The following is a 12,469-nucleotide window of genomic DNA, read 5'->3' as shown; positions in this document are numbered from 1 at the left end:
CCCTCGATTTCCGGTTTTGTTTTGTAGAAAACATGGAAACACCAAAGACGCTTTAATATGTTGTGTGTTTTATTAAACAGGTGACGACCGCACAGAGTAGCATTATAACAGAACTTTCAAACGTATCTAGTATGATAAAACTGCGCTGCTTGCCCTCACATACACACGACCGGAAGGAGCGGAAGCGCTAAAGTGTGGCATAATAAAAGCTCCGCTGCTTTCGAGCCGTGTGTCACTCTCGTCTCTCATTAGCAATTGCTTCGGCAGCCTCGTTTCAGTCTTCGTCTGACCTTTGAGGTGAAAGGAAGCCTGGATGTGATGCGTGATGTTTATTTGTTTTGGATATGAAAGACATGTAAACAAAGACATATTGAACTTCAGAATTTTAATATCAGTGCATCACTATTTTTGCTAAAGAAAATGTGAGCACTGCTTGTCTATTCAGTACTACCTGACATGATGTATAACGATTGGGTAGTTATGTGATTGATTATATTTACTGTTAACTAATAATCAGAGGTGAATCAATTTTTTTTAAGCTAACCAACATTTCAGTAGTCCACAACCTACAGCTGAATGCTATAAACCGCTGCCAGTTTGTATGAAGAGGATTAATGATGATTCCAGTGACTATATATTCTGTTAGGAGAATCATATCCCCCTATTTATCTCCCTACATGCCTTGCCAATCTGACCCGGCTTTACGACCGTGCTTGAGTCATTCTGCAGTGGCAGTTTTTATCCGGTCCTGCTGTGAGTCAATCAGACATGACTCTTAATCTAAAGCTATCTATAGAAGTGAAGGATGTGTCTCGATGTAAGAATGGGTCAAGTCGTGCAGATAAACTCATAACTCTTCCTGAAGGAATTCTGTAATAGAAGTAACCGTTGGATCCATACACCTATCTCTGCAAGATTTGTCGTGTTCTGTTGCACCTGAGCACCTTTTTATGTTCCTGTGAAATATTGTCATTGTGTATATCTTTGCTATAATTAAATTGTATTGAACCCCAAATAAGACGGTCATAATGAATGGCACAGTGGTAATAGTTCAAGACACACTTCACCTCTGGTTGCTCTAGCAGTTTTGTCTACGCAATAAATGTGCTGTAACTCTCTTAGACCAGCTAATCGCCAAAGTTGTAAAATGTTATGATGGAAAAATGCTTTAATGGTTTTGATGTTCAGAGCCAGTTGAAAACATTTGGTCCAGTAGAAACTTGTAAGTAGCTTGTAATTTGAATACAAAGAAATTGGCAACTGATGTATTTTGCATTGTGCAACTAAAGTCACCTTCCTTGCAGCTGTCAGCAGGCCTTCTGCGGTGAAATCTGACTATTAGCCCAGGTTATGACGATCAGCTTCCTCTGCATTGCATCTTTCATCAAAGTCATTGTTTTTCTTTCTTTTCCAGAATGCAGCATGTGTTGTTGTGGCTGCCAGAAATGTCAGTGCATCCACGGTACGTGTTTGTATCACTTCAGATATCCCGGATCAATGATCACAGCCACAACCAGACTTTAGATTTTAATTGCACTACAGAGATTAGATCGCAGCCTTGCTTTTGATGGAATGGTTGAGTCACTATCACTATGTCTGGGGCTACTTTTTTAGAACCTCTTTTATAATACATGTACAAGACAGTTGTTAAATCTGTGCCTGATCCTTTAACTGAAAACTGACCTTTTTTCCCTTGACCTTATACAGAATTTGAAAGACGTCCTGGCAGACCTCATCCCTAAAGAACAGAGCAGGATCAAGAACTTCAGACAGCAGCATGGCAAAACCACAGTTGGTCAGATCACAGTGGACATGGTGAGAGAAACATCACTGCATTCACCGTTACTGTAAATCATGTCTGTATGCTTTTTATTTGTCATCACTTTAGCCTACATTACAATCCACCAAATGAGTTGTAATAATTATAAACCTGTTGTGGATGCTGGGTTATTTTAGAATTATATGTATACATATATCTACACTATTATAGTATTTACTAATATTTTAAATTATTATTATTATTTTTATTACTAATAGTTTATTCTTTCTACCTTAAGTACTTCATGTTTGAAATCACTGGCTTAAATTTATAATATCCAACTAGTGAACTCAGCCAGGTTGTTTCATCTGACTGATGTCACAAGCAAATGTTGCCTAACATGGTTGACCAGTCCGATCTCACATGATGTAGTGCTGCAAACCACCACAAACAGTAATAGTTTTTGCCCTCTAATTGGATGGCTGTTTTGTCAAGGATCCACAGGCTGTGGTGTGAGTGCTGCTGCTCTCATGGCCGTTGTTTCAGCTGAGTCATTTGGTCTTTGTCTCACAGCCAGTTATTCTATTTTGCAGATTAAACTGCACCTGAGGGGCATTATTGCTCTCATATATGACACTTGAACTAGAGGCCAGAAAAGTAAATTGAAGGGTTGTAGCTCAGAAACAGGTGTTGACATAGGTATTTCAATAATGTTTGTGTCATGTTTTGTGTATAACAGGTTTATGGAGGAATGAGAGGCATGAAGGGTTTAGTGTACGAGACATCTGTGCTCGACCCCGATGAGGTAAGTGCACACATACTGTCAATTATGTACTCACAACTTTTGATAGATACGTTGTCTGGTATTACAAAAATGTGTCTTAAACTGGGTTATATTTATTTATGCAGTAATTAATTCTAAATTGTTTTAATTTAATAAAAAAATGTTTACAGGTTTGTCACAAAGTTGTAGATTACAAAATCATAAAAATAATTATTAGTTAATATTAAAATAGTATTTATAAGTAATGATATCTTGTTGTTTATTAATAGTTGTATAATACTTTATTAATATTTAATTATTTGTCATACATACTATTTATTGTTAGTATTACAATTAAGTAAAAAATGTCTAAATGTTCCTGTCTTTCATAAAATTATTTGAGACTTCAGTCTGCAAATTTTAGCCTTGACATGTCAAATTTGCAGTTTATGTGGTTTGGTTGTGAAACTTGAATGCATGATGAAAGTTTACTGTGTCATAAGCCCCTTTCACACAGCGCGTTGATCCCGGAAAATAGCCAAAAAAGTGCCTTCTGTGTGTACGCAAACACGTCCCGGGAACGATCCCGGGATGGGAACCTTGTAACATTGCTGGGATCAGTCCAGGAACAAGCCTTGTGTGAACAAAAGCCAGGACCAATGCCGTAAAGGGTGTGTCGTAGTGATGGCGCACGTTATCGGGGGTTACCGGGTGTTTTGAAGGCAGATCAACATTCACAACAAAAAAAATAAATATGCGCAAACTGGAATGATGCAAAGATCAGGGAGCTCCTCACTATCTGTGCTGAAGCGGAGATCGTTCGCCAGCTTAGTGAAACGGTATGCGTGACATTACACATTATATCCTAATGTCACGTGTCTTTACGGAATGTGTGTGAACGCACGCACAGACTCTGGAAAATCACTGGCAGTGTGAATGAACCAAAATCAAACGATCACGGGACACATTATCTGTGTATTTTCTGGAATCTCTGTGTGAAAGAGGCTATAGAAGCTCATCATTTGCACAATAGTATGCTGCTGAAAGCTAAAAATAGAAAGTGGCACCACAGTGCCTTGGATAAATAAATATTGGTGTCAGTAGTTATCCCACTAACCCCTGAACCCTCTCAGAGTTCGAAGCTGTAGTGTTTATTCAATCAAACATACTGACACACTCCCTGTGTTAATCGATTGCATCTGTAGGGCATCCGTTTCCGTGGTTACAGCATTCCAGAGTGTCAGCAGCTGTTGCCCAAGGCTCCTGGTGGAGAGGAGCCGCTGCCAGAGGGTCTGTTCTGGCTGCTGATCACAGGACAGGTGCCCACTGAGGAGCAGGTGAGGATATATTCATATTCACTGCATTCTTACTTATTAAATAAACTCTGAGTGTAATGTTGGAAATATTGTCAGAATCGTGGCCTAGCAATTTAGAACATGTGCTCTGATGCAGTTGTCCTAGTGACCTAGCATTTAAAGAGATAGTTCACCCAAAAATGAAAATTCTGTCATTATTTTCTGTCACACCAGTAGAGTATTATTATTAGGGGGCAGTCGTGGCCCATGGTTAGAGAGTTGGACTTGTAACCCAAAGGTCGCAGGTTCGAGTCTCAGGTCCGGCAGGGATTGTAGTTGGGGGGAGTGAATGACCAGCGCTCTCTTCCACCCTCAGTACCGGGACTGAGGTGAGACCCTTGAGCAAGGCACTGAACCCCCAACTGCTCCCTGAGCGCCGCAGCATTGGCTGCCCACTGCTCCTGGTGTGTGTTCCCAGTGTGTGTGTGTGTGTTTGTTTACTTCTCACTGCTGTGTGTGTGTGCACTTGGATGGGTGAAATGCAGAGCACAAATTCCAAGTATGGGTCACCATACTTGGCCACACATCACGTCCTTTCCTTTCCTTATCTATAAATGTTCAATAAAAACAACAGCAGCTTGCAGCCTGTCACCATTATGCAAACATGAAATATCAGACATACAGTAGTTACAGGTTTTTTATTCGCTTGCGCTGCTTTTCCATTTTTTCTATGTAAACATGGACGTGTTTGACTGTTGCACTCGCATCAATTGCAGCGTCTCATGCATGAAACGGCATTCTATAAACGCGGCGCTCGAGCATACAGTCTAGGCGCTCAAGTTAAAAGAAGTTCACTCTTATCTTCTTGCATGTTTTTCCTATTCCACTGCCCACATCACATCTTTGTCAACACAAAAGCGCATTCTGTGTTAGTGAGTGGCGCCTAGTGATATGAGCGTGTCACACGTGAGCAGAGCACAAATTCCAAGTATGGGTCACCATACTTGGCCACACATCACGTCCTTTCCTTTCCTTATCTATAAATGTTCAATAAAAACAACAGCAGCTTGCAGCCTGTCACCATGATGCAAACATGAAATATCAGACATACAGTAGTTACAGGTTTTTTATTCGCTTGCGCTGCTTTTCCATTTTTTCTATGTAAACATGGACGTGTTTGACTGTTGCACTCGCATCAATTGCAGCGTCTCATGCATGAAACGGCATTCTATAAACGCGGCGCTCGAGCATACAGTCTAGGCGCTCAAGTTAAAAGAAGTTCACTCTTATCTTCTTGCATGTTTTTCCTATTCCACTGCCCACATCACATCTTTGTCAACACAAAAGCGCATTCTGTGTTAGTGAGTGGCGCCTAGTGATATGAGCGTGTCACACGTGAGCGGTTAATCACGTGCGCCGACATGCGGTTGGATCGTTCTTTTCTTTTTACTGTTATCACTGGCATATTCTCAAAGTGTCTAATTCTAACGGTTGGTAATATTTCTATTCAAAATCGCGATTCTTCGATTTCTAAAAATAAAATTGTGGCAAAACATTAAATTCGAATTAATTGATAAAATTGGAAAAATCGCCCAGCTCTAACGTGCAATTTAGCGCTTTCTGTTCATATTCTGGGCTTATCTGCTTTCCTGTAGGCTATGTAGTATATTTTATTAATAAACTAAAACCGTGACTCGAACTAAGCACTGACTGTATTTCTTCAGGCTGTATGAACCACTGCAAGCTGTAAAGTAAGCAGGAAGTGTTTGTCCGAACTCAACTGGTTTTGCCAGAGAACGCAAATATCTTTGTGAGGGAATGCAAACATTTTTGCGAGAGAATGCAAAGTTTCTCGGGGGAATGCAAATGTTTTGTGAGAGAAAGCAAAAGATTCGAAAATAAATTTTTTCTCCCACCCCATATTTTTTCCACCACCATGTTCCTTTTAGGGCCTCCGTACAGTTCTTCTCATATAAGTGAAACAATGTTAAATCTGTCAGTTTAAAAGAAAATGTATCTTTATCTTTTCCACCATCTTATGTGATTTGCAAGATTATGTAATCTTTTTATAGCTGTGACTCATTGTAGACATGCTCTGAGATTGACAATTACATTAAAGTCTGTGTAAAGCAATATTAAATACGTGTTCTGAGATTGTCACACCACAGAAAAATGTGTTATTAACCACCCAGCCAAATTTGAATGGAAAAAAAAAAAAAAAAACACCAAGTAAATAAAATAAGGTATTAAAATCTTGAAAAAGCAAGCGGTATTCTCTGCTCTCAAACACTGGGGGCGTGTCTGCTGTCAGGGCTGAAACCATGCCATGGTTTACATGCCAACATATTATAGTGTTAGGGGAGGGGCCATGCTCAGTGGCTCCAGGGCATCATCGATACATGATTTCAGTCCCGCCCAAAAAATCCTGAACACAAAAATGGTGAAAAACTGTTTGTCTTGTTGGGATGTTAATCAAATTGTGACCCTGAACAGGCAACCATAAATAAAAATATCTGTTGAATAAAACAAAGACTTTTAAGAAATTTAGATTATCCTCTGAGACCATTTTCATTACAGATGGCAGTCATAGTAACATGCCACAAAAATATTTTGCCTTTTATTTAACTTTGTCGGCTGTTTTCTCAGGTGAATTGGTTGTCTAAGGAGTGGGCTAAGCGTGCGGCTCTTCCCTCTCACGTGGTCACCATGCTGGACAACTTCCCCACCAACCTGCACCCCATGTCTCAGTTCAGTGCTGCCGTCACGGCTCTGAACAGCGAGAGCAGTTTCGCTCGGGCGTACTCTGAGGGAGTTAACAAGGCCAAGTACTGGGAGGTGAGTCACAGAAAATATTTACTTTACATTTACATTTAGTCATTTAGCAGATAACTGCTAAAAATGGCATACGTCATATCTTGATCCAACATGCAAATACATCAGGCAAGTTCATTGTCAGTTCATTGCACAAAGCACCTATTATGAACTGCGGGCTCTGTGGGGGTGAGTGAAACTAAACCAGGCCTAACCAAAAACTTGACGAGGATTGTCTAACGATAACCTAAAACCTCCATTTGTGCGTGTAATATAAAGATTGTTTGTCCACATGTTCATGCTTCTGGAAATGATTCTCTTCAATGTTTAGTTGAATCTTCTTCAAGTAACTTGACCATGTTTAGCGTTTTGGAAAGTAGTAGTGATTTAGAAAACCAGTTTAAATGATTTTTTTTGATCCAAGTTAATTTTTAAAATGCAACTTCCAAAACAATCAATATATTTATACTTTAAAAAAAAAATCAAGTTGCATGATTAATGTAGGAACATGCTGTCGTAGAAATCACCCATGGACATCAAAATTAGGTAAGTCCACTTTTTTTTTTCTATAGAAAAAAGACTGGCTGTCAGTTTCAGATGCAAAATAAAATAAAATAAAATATTTGTGCTAGAAACTTTAAAGGTGAAGTGTGTAACGATAAATACTATGACTAAAACAACTCTTGACTAAGATAATTATTTGCTATGTAATGTGAGTGAGTCATTCACAAAAATTCATGCCATTTCTGTGTAGTTTGTGTACGAGGACTCCATGGACTTGATTGCCAAGCTCCCCTGCGTGGCGGCCAAGATCTACCGTAATTTGTACCGTGAAGGCAGCAGCATCGGTGCCATCGACTCCAACCTGGACTGGTCACACAACTTCACCAACATGCTGGGCTACAGCGATCCACAGTTCACAGAACTCATGAGGCTCTACCTCACCATCCACAGGTGATGACCTATAAACTCACTCACTCACTCACTCATTCGTCACAAACTCCTCCTCTACTGGTTCGTTCGAGGCAGTCATAAGGAGTGAGGTCTGCTTGGCTTTTGACCTTTGTGATTGCCCTCAGAAAATCTGTCTTCTCTTCTCTATGAGGAGTCAAGATTTTTACCTCCGCCTCAGGGAGAAAAGCACATTAGTAAAGCTTGTGCTTCCAGCCCTGCTGGGAGACCTGAATGCATCTAATGTCCATTACCAAACTGGATCATTCAGGCCACTAGTACAATACTGTAAATTAGCTATTTGTAGAAGAACTGCTATTATCTGAACCAAAAAAAGGGAGTGAAGAGCATTGGTGTAATCTTAAATGCAAACAATCTGCTTAACATGCTAAACCCAGCTTGGACAAGTTAGCAGTGTGTAGTAATTTTCTAGGGCTGCAGCGATCATTGATAAAGCTGTGGATTAATAAATAATTGACAGATTAATCAAGATAATTGTTGGTTATTTGATGTTAAATATACAGCTGTGTGGAAAGTGACTTTGGACCAGTGAGACCTACTATCTGTGCTATCAAAACCAGTTATCACTTTTATTGCTTATTAAATGGATGCAATTGAAGTGCTTTTATATGGGATTAGATATGATTAAGAGTTTCATATAATTATTTAACATTTTGAAAAGTAGTTTTGAAAAGTTGTTTATATATAAAATTTTATACTTGTCTTTTTTTAGTACATAATTTTCTATATATGTTGTCAAATTTACCAGTTACCAAAGTTACCAGCACATTAATTCTCTCATGATGGTTAATGGTGCTAAACGATAAAGCTGTGGATTAATAAATAATTGACAGATTAATCAAGATAATTGTTGGATATTTGATGTTAAATATACAGCTGTGTGGAAAGTGACTTTGGACCAGTGAGACCTACTATCTGTGCTATCAAAACCAGTTATCACTTTTATTGCTTATTAAATGGATGCAATTGAAGTGCTTTTATATGGGATTAGATATGATTAAGAGTTTCATATAATTATTTAACATTTTGAAAAGTAGACAAGATTTTGTTTATATATAAAATTTTATACTTGTCTTTTTTTAGTACATAATTTTCTATATATGTTGTCAAATTTACCAGTTACCAAAGTTACCAGCACATTAATTCTCTCATGATGGTTAATGGTGCTAAACTTTCACACATTATACAGTTTAATTTTGAAAAATGATTGTGTGGTTTATTGATGTCTTTCAGTTTCCCTTTGATCAGTGACTGTAGACTGTGCACATTTTGTTCAGTCAGCAAGAAAACATTCAACATGCTAGTGTACATCTTTTGTTAGGAAAGAAAGGGGAAGACGAATGACTGTTTTCGATAAGGGAATCAAGTCTGCCCTCTTGCGGTTATGTTTGTTTACCAGTCTGACCTAGTTTAGTGTCCTTTGACCGCAACCTTAACCTCTTTGTGTGCTTTTGTTCCATTTCAGTGACCATGAGGGTGGAAATGTCAGCGCACACACTAGTCACCTGGTAGGCAGTGCCCTGTCCGACCCCTACCTCTCCTTTAGCGCTGCTATGAATGGTCTGGCCGGACCCCTGCACGGACTGGCCAATCAGGTTTGAGCCTTAATGTGCTTACTTACATACAGGACATATAAAGTACTAACCAGCTTTGCATTTCTTTAATGTCTTCCTGTGTCCTATAGGAGGTGTTGGTATGGCTGACAGCCCTGCAGAAGGAGCTCGGTGGTGAGGTGTCCGATGAGAAAATGAGAGATTACATTTGGAACACGCTCAAATCAGGCAGAGTGAGTGCCGTTGCTATTTCCCAATTCAATAGGAAATGCATCAGCACAAAAACTCAATGCAGATTGATCGAAATATGATGGATGATTATCATTCACACCGTTTGTTCTCTCGTGTCATTGTTCAGGTGGTGCCAGGCTATGGCCACGCTGTACTGAGGAAGACCGATCCTCGCTATACCTGTCAGCGTGAGTTTGCCCTCAAGCACCTTCCCAACGACCCCATGTTCAAGCTGGTAGCTCAACTCTACAAGATCGTACCCAACGTGCTTCTGGAGCAGGGCAAGGCTAAGAACCCCTGGCCCAATGTAGATGCCCACAGCGGAGTCCTGTTGCAAGTAAGAAACCAGAAACTATCCAGTAATTCATATAAATTTGTGATTAAAAGGTGATTTACCCAATTTACTTTCTTCATAAATATACTTGGTCCTATTACACAGCTGTTTTAAATGCTAAACGGTAAACATTTTCCCAGCCAATTGACATAATGTGCTGGTTTAATGTCTTGTATAACTAAAAAAAGTGTGTGTGTATATATATATATATATATATATATACACACACACACACAAATGTGTGTATATGCGCAATAAAGATATTATTTTAAAAACTATTATAATAATTATAATATTAGTATTATAATTAGATTATTAATGAAGAATAATTTTATTTAAACCTATATTTAACCTTTTATGTAAACTGACCAAATATAAAAATATCCCATTGAATATATGGTCGAAATGAGTAGAGTTAGTTACCTGTTCCTTTTTCTTTTATCTATTTTTCTGCTTGCTCAGTTGAAATTCATCTTGTGTTTTTACTCTTGTGTTTTGCAGTATTATGGCATGACTGAGATGAACTATTACACTGTGTTGTTTGGCGTATCCCGGGCTTTGGGCGTCCTCTCCCAGCTGGTGTGGAGCAGAGCGCTCGGCTTCCCTCTGGAGCGTCCCAAGTCCATGAGCACGGACGGACTCATGGCTCTAGTTGGGGCCAAATCAGGCTAGAGAGGGACCATGCCAGCGAAGTGGGGACAGGGAGGGGAGGAACTTAAAATATTAGAAACAAGACCCTGGGCTAAGGGATTTAAAGAGACGGTACACTTAAATTTCATCTAAAAAAGGCCTTTATTAATATAACGTCAAGATTACACATGCCATTTACACTTTATTAGTCTTTCTTCCCCAAAATGCATATTTAAACTTTTTCACAAGAAATGTGTAGACGCATTACACAGTCATTGCTTGCGGTCACTCCTCTTAAGTTTTCCTGCAGATTTTTCCGACCGTATGACGCAGCTATGGATGTAGCGAGGTGGTTTGATGGAGAAGGCTGTGTTATTGTCCAAGAACACAGTCGAGAGTGATGCGTCTTTCCAGAAATCACCTCTCCCCTTATTTAAACTAATGTCTATTAAATACTAGTTCAGAAGAGTTAGTTCGCCTGGTATGTAAATAAAGCCTTTATCCTCAGCTCTCATAACAATTATTTCAGTTTTAGCCTTGTATTTTTACTCTCCTGAGATCAGATGTTCACTTGAGCCTCTTGTTTGTATGAGTGAATTGAATTGTCAACACCCTGCTCTGAGCCTGTGATAATTTGACGAAATTTGACTAGGCGTCCCTCTAGCTAACATCACGTTTCTCCTCGTAAGAGCACTCCATGATGGCAATACGGTCCTCTCTCAATAGAATTGATTCCATGAGTTCAGTTCAACTTGGGAAGCTTGTATATTTGTTTAAATGGGTACTGGCCCTTTAAGTTATCTCTCATATTGCTCTCTGACTTCAACCAATCGTCTTCATTTTCCTGTCTGTTGTTTGGAAGCACATGTGGTGCCCTCTTTATTTGAAATGACCAGTCCTTCTGAATTTCATCAGTGGACATATTGGCTTTGATTTGTTAAAGATTTGTGTCATTCACACAAGTTAGTGTAGTCGCAGGTGATTCGTGTACCAACTTGAGAGCAAGTCAAATTTGTGGCGTTTATTTGTACGTTCATCCAAGAGCGCTCAAAATCTGCTACTTTTTACCTGTTTAGAGTTATAGTGTCTTTTTTTCCCCGTGTTTTGAAGAATGATGTCTTGTATAGAGAAAAGCTATCATTTTGTGTAGGTATACATAAGTTGTGGTTTTATTTATTCATGTAAATATAGCTTGAATGTATGAACTGCATATCAAAACACTGTCTCACCATCCCCGTTAGTTAAACCACTTATCTATGATGACTCACTTAACCCTATTTTAAGTATACTATACCTTTAATATAATTTAACACATGACTTGTACATGACATGTACTGCTGTGATGCACACGGGTCCTGCTCTCTTGCACGCTTACTCTTGTTTTTTTTTTTGTTTTTTTGATAGTCTAGCAGCTATTTTAGCTAGTCAGTCCATAAGCACTCCATTAACTCAATGGCACTTTTCCCCCAATCATCATTTCCTTCTCATCTAATGGTGTGAGAATAATTGTCCAGTTTGCCGTGCCCTTTTCCAGTGTGACTGTTTTCATCATGATGTACATGATTGGCTTATGCTCTGTCGGGTTAATTTAAATAAGGAGGAATGTGAATATGGAGATGATTGGTTGAAGTCGGATTGACCAGGGCAAATGGGGAGGGGAACAAGAGAATGGGAGAAATGAGTCTGGATTGTTTGGGGAAAAAGAAGCTTAGGCGAACAAAAAAGAAAATGGGAAAACTTGACAAAAAAGGAAAACCAATAAATGTTTTTAACAAACCATCTGGACTTTATCTTTTCTTCCTCTTTTTTTTTTTTAACATGATAACCCTTCACTCAGTGACCGCTTATATGAACAAGATTATTCTGTTATCAATCCAATTCGGTCATGTTCTACTATTCAGCTGTCCATAATTCAAATGCCAATGTAAAGTTATTAACCCAAGCCAAATAAGATACACTTAAAAACAAAGTTTCTTTATTGGCATCTGCAGTTCCATGAAAAACCTTTAACATCCATGGAACCTTTTCAATGCACACAAAAGGTTCTTTAGATTATAAAAATGTTTTTAAGAACTGTTCGGTGAAAGCTTCTTTGTGGAACTCAGAATGGTTCTATATGTC

General features: G+C 38.9%; 1 protein-coding gene across 2 annotated transcripts in view; it reads left to right on the top strand.

The window, feature by feature from the left end:
• Positions 1–10,855, top strand: part of LOC107707042 (citrate synthase, mitochondrial) — a 22,758-nt gene extending 11,903 nt beyond the window's left edge. For both annotated transcript variants that reach the window (XM_016510918.1, XM_016510919.1), the window contains exons 2-11: positions 1,415–1,462; positions 1,708–1,815; positions 2,499–2,564; positions 3,728–3,859; positions 6,464–6,652; positions 7,383–7,582; positions 9,066–9,195; positions 9,285–9,386; positions 9,512–9,721; positions 10,220–10,855. In XM_016510918.1, coding sequence (XP_016366404.1) covers positions 1,415–1,462; positions 1,708–1,815; positions 2,499–2,564; positions 3,728–3,859; positions 6,464–6,652; positions 7,383–7,582; positions 9,066–9,195; positions 9,285–9,386; positions 9,512–9,721; positions 10,220–10,390 — 1,356 coding nt within the window. In that variant the 3' untranslated portion in view covers positions 10,391–10,855. The remainder of the gene's footprint in view (positions 1–1,414; positions 1,463–1,707; positions 1,816–2,498; positions 2,565–3,727; positions 3,860–6,463; positions 6,653–7,382; positions 7,583–9,065; positions 9,196–9,284; positions 9,387–9,511; positions 9,722–10,219) is intronic.
• Positions 10,856–12,469: the final 1,614 nt, after the last annotated feature.

This window comes from Sinocyclocheilus rhinocerous, unplaced genomic scaffold (assembly GCF_001515625.1).
Source record: "Sinocyclocheilus rhinocerous isolate Xijiao unplaced genomic scaffold, SAMN03320098_v1.1 scaffold714, whole genome shotgun sequence".
NCBI classification, from domain to species: Eukaryota; Metazoa; Chordata; class Actinopteri; order Cypriniformes; family Cyprinidae; genus Sinocyclocheilus; species Sinocyclocheilus rhinocerous.
This window is presented reverse-complemented; position numbering and strand designations above follow the sequence as displayed.